General features: G+C 41.9%; 1 protein-coding gene across 3 annotated transcripts in view; it reads right to left on the bottom strand.

Moving 5' to 3' along the window:
• fto (FTO alpha-ketoglutarate dependent dioxygenase) overlaps positions 1-26,691 on the bottom strand; it is a 119,887-nt gene that overhangs the window by 79,307 nt on the left and 13,889 nt on the right. For all 3 annotated transcript variants that reach the window (XM_069515253.1, XM_069515316.1, XM_020080349.2), the window contains exons 2-7: positions 19,918-19,995; positions 18,799-19,831; positions 15,017-15,142; positions 10,438-10,517; positions 9,449-9,592; positions 1,958-2,077 (exon numbers count right to left, since the gene is read on the bottom strand). In XM_069515253.1, the coding sequence (XP_069371354.1) occupies positions 1,958-2,077; positions 9,449-9,592; positions 10,438-10,517; positions 15,017-15,142; positions 18,799-19,831; positions 19,918-19,995 (1,581 nt within the window). The remainder of the gene's footprint in view (positions 1-1,957; positions 2,078-9,448; positions 9,593-10,437; positions 10,518-15,016; positions 15,143-18,798; positions 19,832-19,917; positions 19,996-26,691) is intronic.

Genomic DNA, 26,691 nt, shown 5'->3' with positions numbered 1-26,691 from the left:
GCGCTGTCAATTGCCAGCTTCAAAATGTAAAATATATGCAATAAAATAACGCAGAAAGGAACCAACATAATTTAAATAACTCAAAGTAATTTAGAGAAATGTGTTTTAATCTGGCTGCAGAAAAGCCACAGCTATCAAAACCTCCAAAGGGAAAATCTATAAGTCACATCTATAAAGTGCTTTTCATCAGCGTATCTGGGGTCGATGCATGTATGTAAATATTGCTTGCCAGAGCAATAATGTTGTCTTTCATCACAATAGTGAATCGTTACATTTATGCGCTCACCTGTGTATTATTTTTTACAGAGGTTCAATAAGCATTTCTGCAGGACACATTTTGTGCGAGTTGACACAATGCAACTAATAATTTAATCAGACTGTAAAATGAATGTTGCTATAAACACATCAAAGAAATGTAAAATGTAAAAAACTATTTCATTTGCAGACACAGGAGGTATAAAAATATATTTAATATTTTTACTGTATTAACTTTTTCCTGAAAAGGTGCATTTTTCACTTTTCTTATCACCTTTCTTATCTTATAAATTCTGATGCTGGATTTCAGAAATCAACACGTGGACACGTTGAGACGTTCACACACTTTGGCTTTGCTCTTCTGTAAGACAGAAACGGAGACGCGGCAACAGAGCGAAAGACCTCACATCTCACTGATGCCCTTTTCTAAATACAGGTCCAAATCACACACTTCATCTGGGCCCGGAGGTGGAGCTCTAGATGAGTTTAGCCCCTGTCTACTAACTCCCCCCCACACCCACCCTCGCCAACCCGCTGCCAGGCGGTTTGACTGAGAGAGAGGGAGAGACTATGACTAGAGCTGGGCAGTGTCAGCAGCAGCAGCAGTACTGTTCTCCAGCCCCTGTCTTTATCCCCGCCTGAGCATTAGATGTGATTACTGCTCAGCACTCGACACTGACAGAGACAGAGAGCTCCCAGAGACAGCAGGAACGGGCGAGAGACATAAAGAGACATACAGAGAAAGAGAGAGAGAGAGGGAGAGAGCAGGGAGGAAAAACAGGAGCACAGCTCTTTCGCTCCCTCTGCTGCTGCTACAGTGATACAAGAGTGCCCCCTGCTGCTTCTGGTGTCTGGGTGTTAAACACACACACACATCCACACATGAACACACACACTCTGAAAGCAGGCTATGAGAGAAGGATTGCGTAGAACGTGTGGGGAGGGAGAGAAAACGAGACCAAGCATGTATCTGTGTGTGTGATTGTGTGCTGCATATCTACTGTGTGTGTGTGTGTGTGTGTGTATTTGTGTGTGTCTATGGCACATACGTACAGCACAGAGGAATGAGTAAGATGACTTAATTATAAGTCTGACATTACTAAGTGATTCCTTTTCTAACTAATAGCTGTGTGCCCATGTTCCTCTCTAATAAAACTTCTGTGAGGCTTCGACAAACACATGACGCTTTCCTCACAATGCACCATGGTGGGAAGTGAGACAATCCATCATGTAATTTACCCACACACCCTCTCTTGTGAGGAGCGTTATTGGACGGCAGATCACAAGCGGAAACATGTTGTGCATTTAGAGGTGAAAACCTATTATTATTATTATTTTGCTTTTAAGAATATTTTTAATCTCTCATATTTTATATACATGTATTTTGCATATTCCCTTAAGATGTAATATTAAAATCAGGTCATGTTTTATCATTTCTCAAATGAAACGAGTTTTGCATATTTAACTTTGTTTTCTATTCACAACTTTGTTTTGGATATATTTTCTAAAAAAAGAATGGCATCTGTGTACATTTTTTGGAGCTACAGACATAGCCTGCAAATTAAATTAAATTCAATGGAAATACATTTCATTTGACCAATGTGAGTGGCACAGAGTTGACGATACATAGTAAACTCAGTCAAAACTCCAGTTCAAAATCCAGACAGTCAGGCTGACATGTGACCAGCAGTGCGGATCTTACCATGGTCTCCATGAGCTTCCAGTCTTTCTCCAGCTGCTCCATCGGTCTGGTCCACCAGCTGCAGAAGCGGGCGTAGCGCTGGCCCTGAAACCAGTACTGCCGCAGCCACTCGAACTCCACCTGCGAGAGGCACAGGCACACACACACACACACACAGACACACACACACACACACACACACACACACACACACACACACACACACAATATAATGCTAGTTCAGACGGACAATTTTCCCAAAACTTAATCTTATCTCAGAAAGTGTGTAGTAAAAGACTGAATGAATATGAATATTTTTGTCATATTACTGTAAATTACATTTACAAGTGTAACTTTAAGTCATACATGTTGGTAAAAATGTAACACATTGAAAACACAATTATTTTTCAACTTAGAGCAGTAAAAATAAAAAAAGACATTTTTCTGAGCTTAAAAAATGAAACCTCTTTAACAAGCACTTAGCCTCCTTTAATAAATAATATATCTTATTAAAAAAATTTGTAAATTGAGTAAATATCTTCTATATTTTTTCTGTCCAATTTAAATCAAACATTTCTACTCATAAGAAAAAATGTTTCATTAATTTAAGACATTTCTTACAAACTTTCAAAAGTATAAATGTCCCTGCACCCTACGAGAGGTTACATTTTTGCATGATTTTAGGCATAAAAAATATAAATATTTTTATTGTTTCAAACTGAGGGAGATATATAAATATAATGTTTTTAATTACAGGTGTGAAAAACAGTACAAACATTGGCCGTCTCTGTGACAACACTCCCACCATTACCAAACAGACAACACACACACAACAGATTCACACACATATTTAAGTGTATCTACTCTCACTCACACTCTTACACACACACACACACACACACACACACACACACACACACACACACACACACACAAATTTGAGTATATTTATTTACTCACACACACACACAGACACACCTTCCAGTCAGCACACCTGAGAACTCCACCCTCTTCGTCTTCTCCTCATTCTCTTCCCTTCCTTCCCCTCCTCTCCCCTCACCCCCGCTCCATCTGGAGATGACAGTCCCGGCTGCCGAAGAGCTCCCCTCTCCTCCGCTGGGAGTGTTTTTCTTTCCTGCTCTTTTGAAGTGCTGATTTAATCCTCGCAAGGATGCTTCATGTAGCCAGGTGTAGCCCTATCTATTTCTAAGTGTCTCTCTGTGTGCATGTTTGTGTGTTTGTAGCTGCATGAGGATCAGCGTGTTGTGTGCCCCCGCGAGGGTCTGTCTACATAGGTGCGTTAGTGGCTTTGTTAATGTCTGCGCATACAATTGCCGTTGTGAGTGTGTATGTCAGAGATTGCCCCAATTGCTGCAAACATAAATGTGAGACGCTGCGAGTTGCCCTCCCCCAAAACGTCCTACAAAGCATCATCCACCCAAAACAATGCACGCTCTATTACATTTTGACGCAGACAACTGTACAACACAAAACGTAGTCGCATACAAAGGACTTGCATATCAGAAGGGACTGAGAGAGCCATTGTTCCTTTTCTGAAAACTACTTTGTTTATTGTTCTTCTAACACAGCATTAGCGAATGAGTACAGCAATGTCTTTTTTATAGCTATGAACTCACATAGTCGCAAAAAGCTTCGAGCATTAGTTCTCCCAAAAGTGGTCTTAGGATTCAACGGGTGAAAATGAACGTTTGCCTGTTGTTTTCGGTTCACTGATGTTTCTGGCACCGATCATTCTATTCATTTTTTTGGATGAGCCTGTCATCAACTCTCATCTAACCCTGTCGCTGACAAATTATGTTCATATACAACTAATTTGTACTGGTTAATGAGTTCAGACCAATGTCAGCTCCCAATGAAAAAACACTGCACTCTCATACATTTCAATGAGGCCAGATCACTGTTTCAGTAGGTGTATCAATGAAGGGGCAAGGGGTCAAACACCCACAGTCATCCAGCACATCTCTGTCCCCTGAGCATACTTCTATTGTTCACCTAACAATCTTTGCAAGGAGAGAATATTAGCCATCATGTTAACTAGAATCTTACTCCGCAGATACCTCTGCCAAGGCCCAACAGTCAATCAATCTACACCAAATTGCAGACACTCCTCGATATTAGGTTCCGCAATAAACGTAAAGTTAAAGAAATTGTAGAAGTAATTCATGGATCCACACTCAAATGACAGGCTTCTAACCTGACCCATACCACATCCATGCACCAAGTTTCATGGTAATCGGCCCAGTAGTTGTCTAAAAACAAGCATACAAACTAAACAATAAACAAACGGACAGGAGTGGAAACCTCCTTAACAGAGGTTATACAGATTTCAAGATACTGTTTCATTTCAAAAAACTTTAAATTCCCAAACATTCAAATCAGACTTCCTGAAAGGTATATGTCATGTCTCACCAGTACCTGGATACCCACTGAAGAGTCTTGAAGGTTTAACATCCTCCTTCAAACTGAGCTAACTTGCAGTAAGGAGATGGGCTAGGTTCAGAATACAGGTCACCTTCCAAAGACATTTTCCTCAGCTACTATGGCTGTGGTGCAAAAAGCACAAACAACAGGTATTGAAGTCAAATTAAATCCCCATTATCCAGGTTCATGCTAGAAACATGCAATGGAAAAGTATGACGGAGACTAAAATATTGTGCTGAGATTGTTGATATTTTCAAATGATCAATAGATGGCAGGTCACCCACCATTCACCCCCCTGAGCAGGTTCAAAAAAAGGGAAATAATTATTTGAATAAACAACTTGAGTGAGGTCTGTGTTGGGTAGAAGCTGCACAAAGAATCATCCTGCCATTTGCTTCCAAAAGGCTCTGATCACAGCGGGGATGACATGCAAGGACTGGGGCATGTCAGGGAGAATACACAGCCAGTGGCACTGCTCAGCAGCCTCTCAGTCACTCCATACAACACACCCTTCAAAGAAATGTCATCCTTTATGGTCCCTTCAACACCCTCCAAATCCACTCCCCTTCGATCACTACAGCTCAAACACACAACAAAGCCTTTGAGCGCTGATATCGGACGTCCTTTCCTCTCTGTCTGTCCCTCCTTCCATCTCTATGATTGTCTGCCTGTCCTTTAGTGTGAAGAAACCAACCTGTGTCTCCACTTTGAGCCGACATGGCTGCCTGTCCCCCACTGCGCAGGCCAGTGGTAGCCACAAAGCTGGCCATCTAAAGCGACTTAGGAGTGCAGGCCAGTGTGGCATTTGGAGTCTGGCCACCCAGCTGAGAGTTACCAAGAGGGAACGCTGACTAAATGCCACCTATCCAGGCAGACAGATCGAAAGTGTGTGTAAAGAGAGAGTGACTGTTGGGGCTTTTTTTTCTCTCTGCAATGGCGCAGGGGGAGCAAGAGGGGAGCTAGTGGCTCCCCTGCGGCAGTCACTGTCATCTCTCCAGGTGATGGACACACTAACTACACATTAGCCCCACATTAGTCGACCAGCCGCCCACGATGGCAACTCTGGAGTTAAAGCCAAGTAGCCCCCTTTTTTCCCCATTTAATGAGGCGCACCTTCACGGTATTCCCTGAGCGGGTCCAATCAATTTCCAGGCCAGGGCCCTGAGGTTGGAACTGATGAGAGTGGGATCGATCCCACTCTGCCGTCCTCTGTTTACCTTTGCCGGCCCCATAGCACATCAGCTAGGTCCACCCAGCTCAGTTTACTCTAATCAAACTCTATAACACGGTTAGGTTATACTGTACAAACACATATCGCTGTATGCATTTCCCTTTCAATTTATATCCGTAAAATTGTGTTAAATTCTTTAACTCTTGCACAGAGGTAGGTCAAAGAGGTCCTGCTGGCTTAGCTGCCAATGGAAAAGAGTTCCCCTAAATCAATGTGACTAATCACTAAATTACTATTGAATCAGTTCACTAAATCTCTAGTTAAATCCTGATTTTGGAGAGCACAGAGCAGGTGAAACCCAAATACCTTTAGAGCATTTTATCCCTTCTGGGAGGATCTTTATTTGTGTTGCACTTTCTAAACAAACTTACAAAGTACAAAGACATTAAAACACCCAATAAACCTGCAGAATGAACAATAAACATGTCTTACGTGAATTAGAAACAGTGTCAAAGGGTAATAAAACTGGTAAATCCAGGAGGAATAACAAGCACAGAATGCAAACTGCAAGCATAATATATTTTGAGAAGTGATTTATAAGATTACAATGATAGTGCCACGATAAGCCCCTCAGCTAAGGTGTTCCAAAGACCTGAGAGCCTGGGGACACATTCTGGCCTCGAAAACAGGACATAGGAAGGTCACACACACTCCTGCTTCCACACAGTTTACTTTCTGCCAGAACATGTGCGGAAACCTTGTCCCACCCTACAATATTTACAGTGGGGGTCTAGCATCATTAGAGGGGGTCCCTTAGGGCACTCTGTCACACACCCACCTGGGAAGTGACACAGTGGCTTTAAATGAGACAAGACGTTTGTGTCTGGGATTAGCATTTCAAAGACAAACATGCACATGGGGGCCGTGTGGCAATGCAATGTTAGACTAACCCCCCCCCCACTGCCACAGAAGACAGGAGGTAAGATTAAAAAGAGACAGTGAGAAGGGCCGTGCCTAACAAACAGGTTGGAACTTCAGTTTTTTTCAGTTCTGTCTCCGTCTCCCTTCAACACCTACTTCAACTCGACATCCTGGCCCATCCCTGTACATGCATTCTCAAGATGGCAGACGCTCTGGTTCATCACAGTCAGATGTCAGACCCTCCCATGTCAACCTCCTCCCCGTTGCACCACATTGCACAATATCTGTGACACATCAGCTGGTGCTGCTGTTTAGTGCTTTTTAAGGAAAGGCCCATCAGGCACTGCTCAGGTCAGACTGCCTGCACGTCTCATGCTTGTTCACTCCTTGGTCGTCCATGTCAAACACGACCTACGCAATATGCACCCGCCAAGAACCGAAGTGTGCCACCATCATAAATAACTCCACCAACAATACATCACATAAGTGGGTGTTCTGCTCTCGTGGGCAACTCCAAACAAATGGCCACATCGATCATTGCGAGTGCCAGGTAGGGTGGGCTTGAACCCCAGAGAGTTCCCCCCCCACCCATTACTTAAACATTAACACATACATACAAAATTTTAAAAATAGCATTGTGTTTTCCTGAATAAACCTTCTTTGCTCCCCTGGTGGGGGACAATACTTGGTAATCCTGTGGCGCTATGCGGCAAACTAGCAGGGGCTGCTAGTTCAACTAGCGCAGCACTCCCCCTGACACAGACAGCCCTATTGTTTGGCAGTGCTGAATAATTAATATTGTCTACAACCTTTAAACAACCTTACGTCAGACTCATCTGTCATGGCATCCCACTGAGAGGCCTGGGCGCTAGCGTTCGGCTAGGATGTGCGCTTTGAGCCCAGGGGTGTAAAGGGGGAGAGGTGAAGTGCTATATTAACTGTTGGCCTGCGGCAGGCTAACACAGGCGGTTGATGGCTCCACAGACGGCCCCTCGCGTTCTTCTATTTTGACCTCACTCCATCCCTCAATACCCCAAGCCAGCATCACTCATTATTGTGTGTGAAAAGGGGTTAAGGAGGGGAGTGGGGCATGACTCCATCTTTAGATAACATATGGAGAGGCTATTGCCTTACAATCCATCACAGGCCTGGACAAATGAGAACAACCTGGATTTGATATTGGAGGCCCTTCCTTGAGTAGAAACAACAAGGTAAGTAGAAGGGGGGGACTGGCGAGTTCACATTCAGTTGTTTACAAAGCTTTCACCTGTTATAAGATAACTGAAAGCATGGTCAGGAACTCCCATGATGCAGAGGGAATGGAGAAGACAAATCAAACTATTCTTTGCCAGCCTGTATTGCTGTATTGTTTGATTCCTGGATTGTTATTTCAATTGAATTACTTGGGATAGTAGCAAAGTATAAATAAATCTGGTTTTGATATTATCAATAAACAATTTTTATATATTCTGGGCTGTGTAAACAGGTGTGTAAATCTAAAGCACAAATGCAGGCTTGTTTAAATAATTTATACTTTAACTTTAATCCAGAAGTTTTCCACCTTATTCACAGACGGTGTCAGAATTTTCTGTTGTTTAGAAAATGATTGACGATTATCCATAACAATATCATTGTCCCTGACCTGTAGAGCTGTAACAATATGCACAATCCACGGTTCAGACCTTGTTTTTTTTATTTATTTATTTTATTTTTATAGATATTGGTCACTTCTGTTTAGTTCAGATTACACAGGGCTGTGGTCCTGGGGTTGTGAATGGATTGTGAATGGACACCTATGCACACGCAACAGGCTGCACCTGCTGCTGTGGCAGTGTGTGGGATTGGGCAGGGTGATGTTTCACAAATTTGTCTTCGCTTATCGTGAACTGAAACAGTGGAGATCTGGACTGCGGTTTTGCTTACAGCCCTACTGTCCTGGTAAAATCCGAGCATATTTTGTGATGGTTCTTAGACGTTTTAACCTCCTTGGATCATCAGATGGATGAAGATTAAATGAGATTCATGATTAAAGAAAACATAAAAACTTTCATCAAATAGGGTGTATGCAATACAATGCTTGCACATATTTGTCCATAGTGGCAAACTTAATTCATCAGAGGCCTGCACTATACCTGCTCCAGAGCAGGTATAGTTTTAGTTAACAGAGCAACGTTTGGAAAAGCACCATGACCAATCATCTTGGTTTATAGCATCATCATTCAAACAAGGTCCTATGGAGTTTAGCGGACTAACACATTCAGAGACCATCAGACCCTTTGACTTTGCATGATGACTTCTTGTATTATTGCAGAGGGTAAGCTCCACAGCTGGAGTGTAAGTGGAGAGGATCCCTTCTGTTTTCTTCATTTCACTTTTTTCTGTTGACTGCAGATACAGTAAGTCAAACCATTTTAATGTGCTTTATTTACCAATATCTACATACAAGATAGTCTGACTGAAAGAAAGTGTTGTGCTTGCTGTACTTATAAGATATGAGAATAAACCTACTTGAATTAAATTTTGATATTTTTTTTCTATTTCAACCCAAATCCATTTCACACTGGGCTGTAGTGAACTCGCTCAGGGGATCCAAGGTTGACCAAGTTGAAGACCACCATTGCATGACTGTTAGTCTGATTGCGGTTTTTAGGTTTAATGAAGCCAGATAATGAAAAGATATCCTGAGGTTAGTTGAATTTCAGGTATTTCTAAACACTTACACGTTTTAGGTCTGGTGCCTAAATGTGGAATATCAGGATAAATCAGGGTGACAGCAGGTTTCAATAAAAACTTAACACATATAGACTAAACAGTGTCTGTACAAGTAAACATTCAGAGTTCCACACACTCAAAAAGGAAACCATTGAAAGACCACAGACTAATGTGCGCCCAGACATGCAAGACACGCACATATACAGACACACATGAACACACACGTTAAAAAAAGAAAGAAAGAAAATACACCACCATGTCCCCACCTCATTGTGAATCTCCTCACAGTGCTGTAGCGTTGTTGGCAGCAGGGCCAGCAGGCTGTGGGAGCCTGTCTCTGGGTCAGTGTGCAGGTTAGACAGGGCCTCTTGGCAGCGTGACTGGATGTAGGTCAGGGTCCCACTGGAACACTGGTAGGGAAGGGACAGAGCCAGTGTTGTACAAATAATGTCCATGCAGGGTTTAAGCCTTTAACCCTTGGTAGAAGAAGTCTCAATGACTACTATACACAGTACTATAAAATTAATACATTTACTTCTGAGTATAATTGTTTTTAAAAAATTGTGCAGGTCTTTATTTTTAGTGCAGTCGAGGACTCTTTGTGTAATTTTTTATTCACTTCCTGTTTAATTTTGTGTTCTGACCTCTCCTCTTGTTTCAGACACTTCACCTCCTCCCTGGTGTGTTTCCCAAATCTGTATTAGTGACTCACCTGTGTCTAATGAGTCACTCAGTCTATAGTCTTCCCCCTCGTCTCTGTCAGTTGCCAGTTTGTCCTTCTACCCCTGTGTCAAGATCAGGAGTTCCAGCATTTGTTCCAGCTGCCTTCGTGTTTTTTGACCTTAGCCAGTTTTTTGGCTCTGCCTTGCCCTGTTCGGATCATTTGCTTCACTGCCTGCTTTCCTGTGTAGCGACCATTTTTGGATTAAAAGGACTTTGAGTTTACTCGATGCCCTCTGAGTCGAGCTTTTGAGTCCAAACTGGTTCTAGTTGTTACAAAAGCGTCACTAAAATATGAATTATAGATATTTTTCCTCATAAAATACTATAAAATATTTCAATTTCACTGAAAAGATACATTTAAGATACAATTTTATTTTGTTATATTAGTTGTTTTTTTTAACCAGACACCAGTTTAAGTCCTTCCATAAAGCAGCTTGTAAGTGCCAGCAGCAGAACTTACTGAAACCAATGTTGGCACAATATGGCATTAGTTTGAAATAGGTTTTCCTTTTTAGGCCTGTTTGCTTCTCACCTCAGCCACTCTGTGTGTGGAGCTGAAGCGTGCAGAGTCTCCAGCTAGGACACAGTGCTGGTGGGTACTGTTCAGGTCATCTGGTAAAAAGGTGAAACAGAAAACCATCAGAACACAGTGCCAGTATAACCAGGAATCATCCATTCATCCAACTGAAATAATCAAACCATCATACAATAAGAGCATCGAGTACTAGAAGATTTCATTCATTGATATGGGGTTTATATTATTGGATTATAGAATAGAGGAAACAATATAAAGCAAAATAAGTGATAACAACAGATGAAAAGCAGAGCGAGAATGAACATGACAAATAAATCACCTTGTACTCTCAGATAGACTGCGCTTGGTCCAGAACTGAATCGAATAGAATGAGCGGCACTGTACTATAATTTTAATTAACAAACACAACCAGATCGCACTCAATCTGTCAAGATGGAAGATCCACACCGACAAACATTTGTCCAATATCGCAGGAGCTTTACAAAGAGGCCTTACTGCTGTTTCCTATGTATCCCTCCATGTGTTTCTTTGTGTGTATAGATGTTTCTCAGCTCTGCCATTATTTGCCTCATACCAATAATTAATTTAGCCATGACAGAGCTGTCATTCACAGCACATGTGCATATTTACACCCGCCTTGAGCAAGAGAACACCGGCTAATGCCTGTGATTTGAAAGTCAAACAGCCAAATGCTTTGGGAGAAAGATATTATTGTTTGTGGGAGGAAAAAAAGGATGGTGACAAACAAAACAACTTGCCGGTGTTTTCTTCACCCTGATGAGATTGTGAGGGATTAGGTCTCTGGGCAGAATTACTCTGCGTCTTTAAAACTGTTTATATCCAATAACAAATTATCTCCATCAATCTGTTCTTTTCTTGGCGCGTCTGATGCGTCAGTGGGATCAGGAGGGAGTCGAGGCAAACTCGATAACTGTAATAAATATTTATCTTTCTTTCAACCCCTGCGCCTGCTGCCACTTGTCCTCCTTTTCCAGGAAGCAGGCTTTTAAATATATTGGGTCAACTCTTTTCCCCAGTCCCTCTGTGCATTGGGAGCAGGAAATCTGATTATTGAACAGGCCTGGTGTCAAGACTTGCATTGTTCTTTTTTAACCACTGAAATTCCATTTGGGTGGAAATGATGGTGATTCAATTTGCCTCCAGCAGCTCAGACATTAGCAGTTCAAAAGGGCCACCCTGTGACAAATAGTGCTGAAAAGACATTATGGTGTCTGTGGTTGTACACCACTGTAGTTTTCTTTTAACACCACAAAACTACTTATCATATGGTGTATGTCACTAAAACACAGGTAAGATTTATTTCAACACTCTGTTTAGCTGTAATCGTTCTGTTGCCGTGTACATGTATGTGTTGGAGACGTGAGTGAAGCCATGTGCTCCCTTCAATAAGCAGGGGACAGCAGTCTTTGCATGTGTGAGACCATTTATTTTTGTGCAAGAGCTGTGTAAATTTATAGGTGCGTGCATATGTTCGTGCACGGTGCCAAGTCTTTAATTCAGGTAGACCGACAAAAGCGAAAGACGGCCAAGGACTGTGTGAGCCGCTATCGTTGTGCAGCAGTTGGCCTCTCAAGGGCGTGCTCACCAAGTGGAGCATAAATCCCCACTGATCCGCGACAGTCAAGTCCCATTAGAATGGTCTGCACAACAGCCCATCACTCTATTATCATGGCTGGCCTGAAACTGACTGTTCTATTGTAAATCTTATCCAGCTAAAGGAGGTTGGCTTCAAGCCCTTTATATTAGGTACAGACACTGCTGCTCACGCATGAAGACATAGTAGCTTCAAAGAGACAACTTCAGGAATTGATTAAAACATTCCTCTTTCTCACTTGGAAAGGAAATTATTAAGATTGACAAACACTGAATAGTGGAGTATTTGATTGCTACTATAGCCACAATATAATAGATGATCGATAGGTAATCCGACGTTCAGTTAGACACAGTGACAGGGCCTTCTCTTTATGCTCTTAAATGTGTTTTAGATTTGATAAGATCAATCCATCTCCACCCAATTAGCTGTCACAAAGTTAAATGAAAAACCCAAATCAAAAACTGAAATGGACAGTTTGTTCTCTTCTCCCTGACCCATCCTTTCAAGTACCATCAGATTGGATGGAAATTATTTTTGAACTGTCATCTTCAGGTGTTTCCATAGATGTTCCATGGGGTTTGAGTCTGGGCTTTGGCTGAATCAATCAAAAGACACTTAGAGACTTGTCCTGAAGCCATTCCAGCATTGTCTTGGCTTTATGCTTCAGGTCATTGTAGTTCTGAAAGATGTAACAGTGCCCAAGCCTCAGATCATGTGAATTCTGGAGCAGGTTTTCTTTAAGGACTGCTCTGAATTTTGCTACATTCATCCTTCCCTCAATTCCAACCAATCTACTTGTCCCTGCTGCTACCACCATACTTCACCATTGGGATGGAATTAGCCAGGTGATAAGTAGTGTTCACCAGACCCGGCCGATACAGTTCTGGTCAAAAATATTAATTTTATCATGTTCTCAGACTGCTTTAAATACTGTTTGACAAACTCATATCAGGCCGTAATATGCCCTTTACTCAAAATGGCCTGTGTCTAGCCTCTACCATAAAGGCCTGATTGATGGAGGGCTGCTTAGATGGTCGTCCTTCCATGACAGCATTCTGTCTAGTTGTCCAAGAGTAAGCTAATAGTCCTTCATCCTCCATTTCAAGACAGACGTTTCACATTTTGTCTCACGGATATCAATAAAGCTAATGTAACTATGCAAATAGCATAACTATTTTTAATGACCATCAAGTGAATATTTGCATGTGGCAAATATAATATTAATCTTTCCACTGCTGACACTGGTAACAACAATAACACCCACAACTCTTTTCCTGTAGCTAATCCAAACCTCTCCTCTAGGAACTGTGCATTTTTGTAAAGAAGTATTCTTCTGGGTTTAGAAATGGATCTGTTGTTAAAAGACAAAATTAAACTCAAAAAATAGAACACTTATATGGAGCATTTATATGTGTTAAATATAGGCTTTTAGATTATGTAGGTTACATCCTCCTCACTCTAAACCCTTCATTTCAGAATTTAAATCTTTGCGTGTATTTATGATATTGACATTTCAACAGAGGGCAGAGGTAGTAGATCAGTCTCATCATAGAAAAACACGGACAGCATATGTGACTGTATCTAAGATGGATATACTTATTTGCTGTTGAAGGGATCAAAACAGTGATCTTTTAATCACACAAAAGCTTCTAATCACAAGGTCAAATACTTATGCAATATTCATCATATATGTAGGCTAACAGATTAGACCAAATAAAATGAGAAAATATGGAAATAAAGAAGATTATCTTGGTGTATTGATTTTACACAAATATTACTATAATATCACTAATAATAATGCTGCGGTAGCTGTTGTGAGTCCAGCAGGTGGAAAGATGGAGTTTTAACACATGCAGGAGACACATATGTCGAAGGACAAACAGTTAGTAGTGAAAAGTCCAGCATCAGAAGAAATTAGACAAATCAAATTGGAGGGTAAATATAGTAAAAATGCAATCCTTTGAAATGTCCTTATGGTTAAACTAAATGTTTATTTTGTTTAATTTTAAAATCGTACTGAAATGCAGTGGATTGGTGTTTGCAAAGGAAGGGAGGACTGATTGGTCTTGATAATAACACAATATCATAAATAAGTGTCTTGCTGTTTATCAAGTGATTGTCATTCCCTCCTCATGAAGAAAATAGAGTTTAAAACCAAAACCTTCAGTCAGGAGCAAAAATCTAATTTTAAACTTACAAGAAATAATAATATGACATTTATGATAATTATCAATATATGTTTATCTTGATATCATTTTTTGGCCATATTGTCCAGCCCTAGAGCTGACTCAAGAGTTTACTGTATCTTGTGCTTTCATAAGGGGTACCTTTAAAAATCCATCCTTCCAGGGCTCTTAACTTCTTGTACAGTGGAACACAAACTTCTGTGATGTAACAAAATGTCCTCACATTCAGAAAACACGAGAAAGCTTGCAAAGCCAAAGAGAGGAGGGTGAAGGTGTCTACAGAAGCCAAAAGCATTAAGCTTTGATTTACACCCCTATGGCCTGCTGTCTGTCCTCTCCATAGAGACATAGTCAGCTCCGGGTCACAGGACTTCAAAAAATAACATTTGGTTTTCCTAACCTCTCTAATGCACACAATTTCATGGAACCTTAAAGCTCTGTATTCGGGCCAAGTAACCCCACTCTCTCTCACACACACACACACACACACACACACACACACACACACACACACACACACACACACACACACACACACACACACACACACACACACACACACACACACACACCTCAACTTCCACAGCATGGGAAGTGAGAGTGGAGTGCATCCTGCTGCCATGGGTCATTTGGGACAAAGTAGAAGAAACACTAAAACACAGGGTAATAAAAGGGTTCCTTCCTCCAAAGTCAGACATGGTGGTGAATGTGGCTGAGTTGTGTGAGCAACGTGTTTACATGTGCATGTGTGTGTTTGTAGTGTAAGATTTACTACCTCTCATGTAATAGCAGTCTCCAGACTCCAGTGGCAGCGTCAGGCCAGGTGTGTGGATGTCCCAGGCCACCTTGAGCCCAATCCTCCAGCATCCCTTGTCATGGCTGCTTCCTTCACTGCTCTCACCTGTCAGTCACACACAGCTCAACTCACTGTAACATTCAATTTTACAATTATCTCCACATTTCCAGGCATTGCATTGATAGTTATATTGATAGTTATATTTCAAATGCAGTTTTCAGACATAAACTCCAAAACAAGTTTGCTTTTCACAAATGAAGAACACAGCAGGGTATTGTCTGGGTTTGATGCATTCACACCAACAGGAACATGCAGAACATTCAGGTGGTGCCTGGGTAAAGCATGCAGGAGGTAAAACATTATGTATAAATTCCGCTACAGAAACAACAGTGTTTTTGTTTAAAGCAGATTGAAGATGGGAGAAGAAGCCAATGCCTCAACTGAAGTTTATTGTTGACAACAATACTACAAGCTAGGGTCTAGGATAGGGTTAAACGAGATATACAGGCAAGTAGAAATATTAGATATTTATATTCTTCTCATTTTACAACCGAGCACTGTGAGATTTTCCTGCTGTATTCTTACATGGGTTCACTCAGACATTTTCGGGACATTTTACTAGTAGACTAGCAGGAAACTTGACTTTTGACAAATGTCCTCTAACATACAGTCTATCAGGAAAATGTCAAGAAGAAGTCAGAACTTTAGTGTATGTCTTAAAGCAGCTTCACATTATGGGAAATATCAAGAATCAACTGATTTAGAGCAACATTAATGTTATTATTTAATATAATATAATCAATTTATATTACTATTTTTTATCACATCTGCAACAGTAAATACATTAAAAGGAAAATTAAAATTAGTGGAATCAAGTCTGATAACAATGACCATTTATAAATTTTAGCCAAAACAAACAAGTAAAATTAAGCATTATAAAGCATTAATAGGTTGAACAGTAATAAATGTAATGGTTGAATCCATAACACCCAAACAATGGTTGTTAGATGTGTGGAAGAATCACTTAAAAGCTGAGTAGAAGTGATATTTGTTGCTGTGATCTTATTGGCTGTTAGCACAGGATCTTTATGCTATCATTATGCTGTGCAAGAGGAAATAGTTGGATAAAAGCCCTTGATGGTCTTTAGTGTGTTATTAGACAGTAGGTATCTTATGATGCTCCTGTTTCTGGGGCCATTCACTGTAACCACCTGCCCTTTTCACCTCTCTCCGTCCATTCTTACATGGCGTACTAAGAAAACAAGATTTGGCTTGGCTGGCCAACACCCTTCAACAAAATCAATACTAAAGTCTTTCTAGGCCTCTCTACCCCACAGCTGCCTTTTCCTTTGCTCAGCACGGATAAATAGTAACTTAATTTCCAGCCATTGTGCTCTGAGAGCCAGCTAATGACAGCACTCCCCAAGGCTTCAGGAATGGTGGAAGATCATCCTCCATGTGCTGGAAAACACTCAGTCGTGGCAGATTCCTTTGGATCAGCGCAGCAGAGGAAAAAACACAGCTCAGAACACTTTTCTGGCTACGGCAACAAAAAGAAGGTGAGGCTGCTCAAAGAGAAATAAAGAGGCTCTCTCAGGTGTCCTGCAAAGCATGTTATGTCTGTAAATCTAAGATACCTAATGTGCTGTGTTTCTTTCTTCTCGAAAAGTGCAACATTCCTCAAGGTAACAATTTCATTAGCTGGTTCTGTGAGCCCTCAGCAGCAGCAACTGGAATATATCTCTGTGGCGCTCTGCTCAGACTTTCCTCTCTAAAGTCTGGAGCTGAGGGGTCACTCAGAGCTCGAAACGACACAGCTGCTATGCACAGCAATATGTTTCAGCACACTGTTTGAAGCTCGTGTTCACGGGGTCAGAGTTGAAATGGCTTAGAACAAATCATCGAAGCAGACCTCCAGAGCAAGTGTTTCTAGTTAAGAAACCCCAATGAAGAAAGAGCAGCTGTAAAGTGTCAGAGCAGTTGGCACTACACCTGTGTGATACTGTAAAATTTAAGTTTCAGGACACAGATGAGAGTGCTCACCTTTAACAGTGCAATCCATGTACAGCAGTGGTTGTTAAACCAGGGGGGTGGGGAACTAAAGCTGTTTTCAGACATAAACTCCGGAAAATGTCTGGACAAATGGGTTCATACATCATCCAGACTTTAACTTTCACATATGTACAATGCAGCAGGAGATAGTCCAGGTCAGACACAGTCACAACAACATGAAAATCTCTGGAACACTCAGGTTAGGGGTGGTGTCTGGGTAGATCCTCCAGGACATAGCCTAACACAAAAATTCTGCTGCAGATATCATGTGTTTTTGTTCAGCTCTTAAATCTTGTCCTTCTTCTTCCCCGTCTTCTACATGTATGGCACCTCTCTTTTATCCTGGGATATTTATGGGATATTTATATTCTGAAGGGTTTTTTTGTTGGGTAATAGAAACATCATCAACATGCCCACTTTTCTCTGGACATAATCCTGCTGTATTCTCACACGGGCTCCCTTGGACATTCTCCAGCGATTTTACTAGGGAGCTGGTTGGAAAAAACTCCAGAGAATGTTTGAAGGAACTGAGTGGCACATATTTGCATTCTCATATACTTCCCCTCCAGATAATATCAGGACAATAACCAGAGTTCAGTGCATGTCTGCAGCTTAAGATAAATGAAAATAGTTTGTTTGGGTCCTTTTGTTGCTTCGCACCGGTCAATGACTGACACAAATTGTAGGTGAGTGAGGCTTGAATCTTTTTAGGCTTCTGAATGGGGGGTACGCTACAAAATGTTTGAGAACTGCTGATGTTTGCTTAACTACATCCACAATGAGAGGTCATGGTTTGCTCTCCCTCCAGGCTTGGATGGTCTAATGAGTGGCATTAGACTTTAATTTTAAAATCCACTTACTTGATTTGATATTAAAGGGTCAATTCAAAACACTAATGGCTTCATTAATCAGTCAGTGAGTATTGTTTGTATGGTTGTGCACTGCATTGTATTACATAATATCTAAATATAACTGAAAAGGATGATAGAAATTACGATGACCTTATTTCAGGTATAACAATTTTCACATGGTGGTACTCTCCTCTTCAGCTGTTTTGAAATTCTCTAGAAAGCGAAGTTCTCCTCTTGCTGAGACTCTATCAGCTCCATCAGCAAATACGATTAGCTCTTTAAAAAGTATATATTCCATAATTAGGAGACAACGTATTATTATCCATTACATACAGTCAGGAACACTTTTCAAAGCAAGGCTCATTACTCCATATCAGATAATTGCACATTGATCATTTCTTGGGGAAATGATTTAGATGAGATGCAGAGTGTGTGATAAGGCCTTTTTGCTAGACTGCGCCATTGAGCGTGCGTTAAGAGCTCAGATCTAAATGTCTGTGATCTCCCAACACAAAGTCAGTGATAAGGCTGTCGGCGGCAAGCTCGTGATGACATTTGATAATGCCCTGACACTATCACATAGATGGATCTGATGGTTGCCTCACCAGAGGCCATGTGTACAGCTGCCACAGTGCTGCTGTAGGGCCATAATACACAAGGTTAGCTGCATCTGATCCACTATAAAGCAGCTGAGATAAGTTGATTGGATATTGAAGTGATAAAAGGAATCTTAATTACAGAAACCGACTCACATGGTCTACTTTGAATGAAGGTGTTTAAGAGTTAAATAATAGATTCTAAAGTGTTAAATCTGAGGTTCACAATGTTCAGTGCTTGTCACACAGCTATCACCCTTACCTTTGTCATCGTGACAGCTATAGCTGTAAACGGCCACTGGCGAATGAGAGACCAAGTTCTCATCGTGGTGCCACCCTACCGCCATTTTCCCCATGCCGTAGTATGGCTCCTCTTTCAGATGACTCATAGCTGCTGGGTCCATGTAGTTGAGTAGGGTGACATTGAAGTTGACCAGACCGGTGCATACCTGTGGCGGACTGGGCTGGGAACAGCCCTGCCTACTTTGCTTTTCCTCCTTGTCCTCAATGTGGTGATCTGACAGGCTGTGCTTTAGTTGGGACACAGGTTTCTCCTGTAGCCCTAGCCCCACAGGTTCAGTCTCTGTGCCACTGATGGTCTTGGTCGCCCAGCCCAGACATTTTCCTTCACTTAGTTCCAGGCCTGCTGCAACACTGGATTCACTTGGTTTGACCTGGGAGGACTCTCCCTCCTCACTGCTGTGTTTGGACTCAGTCTCCCACTCCCCTTCTTGTTTTGACCCCGTGCAGCCTTCTTCACTGTGTTTCGACTCAATGTCCCACTCCTCACTCTGTTTGGACTCAGTGTCCCCCTCCTCACTCTGTCTGGACTCTGAGTCCCCTCCTTCACTGTTCTTGGAGTCTTCACTATGTTTAGACTCTGTGTCCCCCTCTTTACCCTGTTTGGCATCTAACTCTCCCTTTGCACATTGCGTTACCTTGTCTCCTTCTCCTTGAGACACATCTGAGCAGAACAAGGTGTTAAGCTCCCACAATGCCTTACAAGCAGCACTCAAGTCAGGGTCACAACAGTTTAGTCCTTTGACCTCAGCGTCCTCACTGTGCCAGGGGATGGCAAAGAGCCGTGTGTCCAGATAGCGATAGGTGTGGCCCGGCTCCCCCAGCAGAACCCGTGACACAGCAGTGAATACATCTCGGTCACGGACACGAACCAGATCCCTCAGGAGGCACCCCTTACTTCTCAGGGTGAGCAGAGCTGTCTGCACCCGGCCGTGGAGCTCAGCAGGCAGCGAGCAGGATCTCCTCAGAACCAGGCCAGAGTAACTGGAATCCCACTGGGAAATAAAAGACATTAACATTAAAATGACATGAACAAAAACTTAATAAACATACAAAAATCATCTCAGTGTGGCTGACTCACCAGGTGCTGAAAGCCCCTGTCTGCAGGTCCCAGAAAGGGGATCTTCTGATCTCCCAACTCTTGGAGTAGCTTCCGCCTCTGTGGAGCAGAACACAGTAAAACGAGCTGATAAGGAGCTGCAATGATCTGTTGCATTTAGCTACTTTGTGTTTTTTAACAAACTAACTTTGATGTCTAAATTAAAAATGGCCGGGACTTTTCTTTTCTAATCTGATACTTTCAGTATAGAGCTTTTCACCAGAGATAGGAGCTGGTGTGATCGGCAAAACACAAATTTACAAAATCCAGAGCCAACCTCCAGAATACTTTGAGTTTTTGCATGTGCCCCTATCTGGTAGAAGTCTGAGTTGTGGAAATCACACAAATGAAGCAAAAGGGAATTTACGCTTCAGTAAATGAATGAGATTTAACAAGTGATGCATTCAAACCTAGCCACCATATCACAGAAACCTGGTAACTACTCACTTTCATTGACGTCTCACAGTTTTTTGTGAAGGCTGCTGTGGGGGTTCCTCACAACCTTATAAAAGTTGGCCTGTGCCATACAGAGCTGCACCAATATAACTGTTATAACCTGGTGGATGGATCAAAGTGCTTTTCATTGGGCCACATTCCACTCTGACCTGTAAATCCAATGGCAACTGGCATAAAAACTGTATTCCCAAATAAATTTCACAACTGTTTCCCCAGTCTGCCCCATTCGTCCTTCCTGTGTGAGCTTGTGTGGGTGTTAGTGTGTGTTTGACAGTGACAGTTTACAGATAAATAACACTATTTATATTTCTGAGACATCTACAACCGAATGAACTAATCATGCCTAATGTGGCACGCTCTTGGGAATATGAGAGCCAGGGGCCAAAATAAGTTATGCCTTTTAGAGGGAAATAAAATGTCCTGTTAATAACCCTGAAGTAGAGGGATTAAAAGGATGTGTCCCGACTGGATCAAAAAAGAGGGCAAGTGGTGAAACTAGGTGTATTAAAGACAGGACAGATCCAAATAATGGAGGCAGAAGAAATGGGAGGGCTTCAGATCTGAGGCGGTTTGGCGATTTTACCTTCAGGGCTGAATCTTTACCTTAGGCTAAACAACACAACACCTACTGAAAGTTCTTTTAGAGGATACACATGAGTGTAGAGGACTACCAAGTTATTCTGGAACAAAAAACAAACAGACTTGCAGACAGTTGGAATCTAAAAAACAAAACAACATGCACTATTCATGGCCAGACTGCATTCAAAGGCTTTTGGAAGAAATTGACAACCTGACACACATTCATTGGTGTCAAATTCTAACTTATGACAGAAGCCCAAGATATCAAGGTGAGGCTCTGGGCTATAGTTGTCTGAGCATGCGTCTGTGTGTATGTGTGCACATATGTAAGAAATCATTGCAGACTGTTTTATTCAGAGTGCACAAAGCACTACTCTTTACACAAACACGAAAGTACTGTACTGTATGAGTGTGTGGGAGTGTAAGGGTGTGTGTGTGTGTTTGTGAGGCTCCCGTACACACACACACAAACACACACGTCCTTCCCTTAAAAACGCACAGCCGGGGTAGCAAGCATGATGCCTCAACCCCAAATGCACACAACCAGGGCTGTCACACACTTGTCAAATACATCAAGCTACTCAGAAATTCCACAGTTAAAAAAAGAAAGACAAGAAGTTACCGGAGCCCTCTGAAGCAGATGGACTCTTGCAGTATCAGAGAACCGCAGTGTCTGTCTCCTTGTCTATGTGTCTGCGTCTGATTCTAGGAGGAAAACCACGAGGTGCAAGAAAAGGTCTGCGTTTCCACTCAGACCCAAGAAACAAGATTACCAATCCCATAATAACCTGGATACTTCATGCTAGCCGTGCCAACCGTCTGCGCTGAGTGATATATCTGATGCTTTTTTTTTTCATTTTTTAAATCTCTCTCTTCCTTGATGGGATTATTTCCTCAGCCAGACTGTTTATCACAGAAAAACATATTAGGTAGAATAGAACTCAATTGGTTTGCTTTGATCTTGGCCTATAAGAGATATCAAACTGTGTACCATATATTTATTTATTTCATTCATTACCCTTCTGTGACACTTCATCGGACACTTTCTTCAAAGCGTTTTTTGTAGAGTAGATTAATGTCCAGCACTAAGCATCGATAGCTCAAAATAGCCAGATAACTGCTGCAAGGATAAAAAGGATAAAAGCTCCTTCACTCTAACTTGTATCTGCCACAGAGGTTCCAATGGAAGACACTGAATGTGGTTCGACTGCTGAAGGAGGACACATGAACCTCATAACTGCAGATAAAAGCTACAATGTCCAAGTAATTAAAATTATCAACACATATAGTGGCACGTCTCACGTTTTCTAAAACACACTTTTGACCTTTCATCTTTTAAAATCACAGTGCCTCTTCTAAATCTGCCTGTTTGGAATGGGCTGTTTGCTTGGCCTGTGGTTATGGTGGTTGCATCTTTCTTTCTGAAACTGTAGAAGTGACCTGTAGTAATTGAGCTGCTACAATTAGAGAGCATTCCACAGGACCATGAAGCCACACCGTTGCTGCACAAGGGCTGTTCACCTGTTTATTCAAAGCATGACCCTGAACTGGAGAATCAGTTGTTTGTGTCATTGTCGTGAACACCCCTGTTGTGAATGAGCAGTTGGCATGATCAACAACGTCACTAATGTTGATGAGTCCCAGTTGCTGCTGCTACAGAACACTGGTCGACTGTTTATATAAAGTTTATTAGTATTGAATGTATCACAAGTCAGAATCGCACTAAATTTAAGACTGCACTTCCTTGGGACCTTAACACTAAACATGTCAAATGTGCAGCTGATAAGGTGAATGGTTCTCGAAATATCCAAGCCACAGACAGACAGGCCGAGATTACTGGAATTACTACATAGATCAAGGGGTTGAACCAATTATTCATATGAAATTAATATGATCCTCTTAGTCCACAGTGTGAGACAAGAGGTACACCATATATTTAGTGAAAGGACAGTAGCGCCTCCATCAATACAGGTGTCTCAGAGCGCAGACAGACAGAAAACCTTGGATCTCAAACAGGTCAGCTCAAATGTCTTGAGAGATAGCTGTGTAACAGAGCTCTGTGTTTAAACAGCAAACCATTGGTACTTGTGTGACACCCAATTCAGAACTGCTCTTCTTCTGCAAAAGTGATGGTGAATCAACAGTTCTGACAAGCTGGCTGTAAAACGTCGGAGTCAAACAGACAGACTGCCCGTGGACATCAAAGACGCTTCCTCCTTGCTCCATTTGGCGGTGGATCGAAGAATGTAGGGAGCTTGTGCGAAGCGACAGAAGGTGCTGGCAGAAAAGGCCAGGGAGTGCCCACTCCCCCAGAGCAACTGTGTCTGAACGCATGGTGATTTAAAAAGGTTTGTAGGGGCCTTGAATTTAGTTTTGAATGTAAATTAAGAAAAAAAGCATACAGAGCAATCTTTACAAAAATCAAAAACTTAATTTGAACCATAAAGGTCAACTTCTTGCTCATCTTTTGAGTATGTCACTTACTTGAACTATAGTGAGATTACACATCACCTAGGTGCAATCTTAAACAAATAACTGCACAAGCACACACATACAGGGGAAGGTTCCACATTTTTCTTAGAACACGCACCTAAAATAAGCCAATGCCTCCAAATGCACAAACTGAAAACTTCAAAGCTCTAGTTAATAGTATGGGAAATGTTCTTTTTCAACTATTTTTGCAGATTATGCTGCATTTCATGCATGCCACACTGAAACAATACTCAGGGCAAAAGATTAACCATTTCTCCCCTCTGACATTTTGTTTACAGCCACTTGTGGCACTCATTTATTTTAGGAATACAAGCTAGAAGCTGTGACACAGTGTGATGGCAAACTGGCCGGACTAGTAAATGGCTAACTGGAATGTGTGGGACTTGACCTCAGAGTAGGGCATGTTGGTAATGTGTAAACCCATGTCTGCGCACCCCCTGCTCGAGAACAGGTCATGAATATGAATTGGACTGTGAGAATCAGAGGGGAAGATGTTGCCAGGAAGACATAAAAACACTGACTTCCAGCTGCATTTCAGTCAATACCATTTTTTATAGATAAACTATATTATCCTGTGATGTATTTACATATTTAGTTTGGTATGTGTCCATATTAACTCATGAATAGTGCAATATTACTGTAAGTAATTGAGCACATCATCTTCGCCAACGTGTCTCATATAAACCATTGTAGATACACAACAAAGTTTGGGACATTTCTAAAAGTTTAGAAGTGTTTTTTACCTCCACCAATAAGGTTTAGTGAAACTAGATCCACAAAACTTTTTGGCATTACTCCAGAAAAAGGGGGAGACCCAGAATATAATTTTGTTATATCTAGTGTTGAAATTGTATGTTGCAACTGAACACCCCTCAACTCACCCTCCCCTTCTAAACATGTAAAAGAACCTGTGTTGAACTTCAATTGTCATAAAAACTCAATAGTTTTTAAGTTTGTCCAGTCTGGACTAATGTAAAAAACATGGCGGCCTCTGTAGAGAGGACCCCCTCCATTTAAATACAAAGTATTAAAATATAAAGGGTCTTTTCTAGGATAAAGAAAACTACAATTCATACAATTTAGATGAAACAAACTCATAAAAATATCATGAGGATTATTCTACATTAGATCCCTTTCACCTTAATCTTACACACTGGACCTTTAAGGGGACTGTTGGGCCTTGTCAGGGGTATGCACTCTACTAGTTTTGTTTTGTATTTCAGTACAAATTAGAAAGGAAACTGAGACAAAACTAAATCCTAATATAACTGAGGATTAATGCTTCTCCATTAACCACCTGCATATTTTTCAAATCACTGCAGTGAACATTGTGTATAAATCGACAGACACGTTCAGCATGTGTTCAGAGGGGGTCCGCAGGTGGGGTAAGTGATGACAAATGGCAGACAGGCAGGCTCTGGCCCGTTAGCGGTTGTCGGAGGTTGAAGGCTGCGTTGTTCATTTCACCTCACGGCAGGTCGGCGGGGAACGTGATCATTAATATTACAAGATTTCCATCCATCTAGCTGAACAAGAGGCCAGCCCATTTCAAGGGCTGGCGCTGGGCAGACCTTTCACGCCCTGTTTATAACACTGATCTAAGCACATTAACAGAGCTGTGGGGGAACCACTGCCAGTTGTTAATTAGATTCACACTCATACAGACAAACGCAATGTGACCACCTTTATGGGGGTCCAGTCACGTTTGAAAAATGTCACACATGCGAGATAAGGTAAACTAACACATACCCGGTGCGCCAGTTTAACTCAACATCAAAAGGCCTGTCCTATTCTCTCTTTGTGAGCCATGTGTACACTTTCTCCCACACATACTTACTTAAAGCCACTCTTGCAGTCATCCCAGGGTACATGTAATTCTGTCAGGAATGGAGTATGTGTGCATGTGAGAAAGGAAGAGATGAAGGGAGGAAAAAGTATTGGACCTCATCTGTTTTTTGAACTCTCTATCTCTCTCACTGCACTTGACAGGCTTATGGAGATACCAAGGTTTCCAGATCAATCATTCAAAAGTATTTACAAATGCACAAAGCCAAACACAGACAGGTTGGCCCATGGCCACTCTGTTTAAGTGCTTTTCAATGTGTCTGTGGTGTCAACTTCTATTTCACACCTATCTACACCTCAAAGGGGGGAAGAAAAGATGTTTCTGTGACCTTTAGCAAATGTCAAATCTGGAGAGAAGAGAAGGAGAGTAAGCGAGGAGGGCGATCTAAAGGATCTGTCGATGTATGCCTTACATAACCTTTTTATTTATCTGGGAGAGACTGACTGAGCATGCTCTTTATCAGAAACATACTAGCTGCTTCACACTTGCATACCTACACAAATGCACACATAGGAGATGCACACAACATCTAATGATTTCTAGACAACACAAAGTTCCTCTGTCCTTTGCAACTGGGGGCTAAATGTCTTGTTCAAGGAAATCTAGAGGTTTACACCTAGAATAAGATTTAAACTAGCATCCTTGTTGCCGCAAGAGTAAATGTCCAATTTCTACAAATGATTGTACCATTAGCAACGTGAGGGGCCATTTGCCCATTTTCCTTCATTATTAGTTTTGCAGCCAATCTTTCCATTAAGATTATGTTGATCGAGAAAAGCGTTTTAGTTTTCTCCTTCAAATTACAACATGCTTTCATGAGGTCAGCTGTTTTCCATGTGGAATGACCAGTTCCAATGCAGGCACAGTCCCTTGGTATTCAGACAGGGTACAATTCAGCGAGAGAGAATAGGGCAAGGGAAAGAGTGAGAAAATGTGGACAGGAGAGAGAGATGGAGGGAGGAAAGAGGATGTTGATTGAAAGACTGTGATTAGCAGTTTTCAGCAGGGGCACCGGGGCCATTGAGTTGTTCTAACAGGGCTGCAGCGTCTCGAGGTGCAGTCAAGGAGAAGTCAGTGCTTTAGAAAGCTCCCTCGATTCTCCATTTCCCTCCCTCCCGCATTCACTCCTACCTCCCACACCACACTTTTCCTGTCCCTCCAAAAAAAATCAATATGGCTGTGCAAAGTGCAGTCTGGCCCAGGGGGAGGGCTGGCTAGTTGTAGGGGCTAGATGCAGGGCTTTAGGGAGGACAAGAAGCGTCCTCCAGGACGGTCCCAAAGGCAGTGTCAAGGACAGACCTGAGGACAAGAGGACTGAGGCCATCATATTGCCCTTTCCCTCTGCATCATACCCCCTCTCTGTCCCCCTCCCTCTCTCCATC

Source organism: Paralichthys olivaceus, chromosome 1 (assembly GCF_024713975.1).
Source record: "Paralichthys olivaceus isolate ysfri-2021 chromosome 1, ASM2471397v2, whole genome shotgun sequence".
NCBI lineage: Eukaryota > Metazoa > Chordata > Actinopteri > Pleuronectiformes > Paralichthyidae > Paralichthys > Paralichthys olivaceus.
Note: the sequence above shows the minus strand (reverse complement) of the source record. Positions and strands in the feature narration are given on the sequence as shown.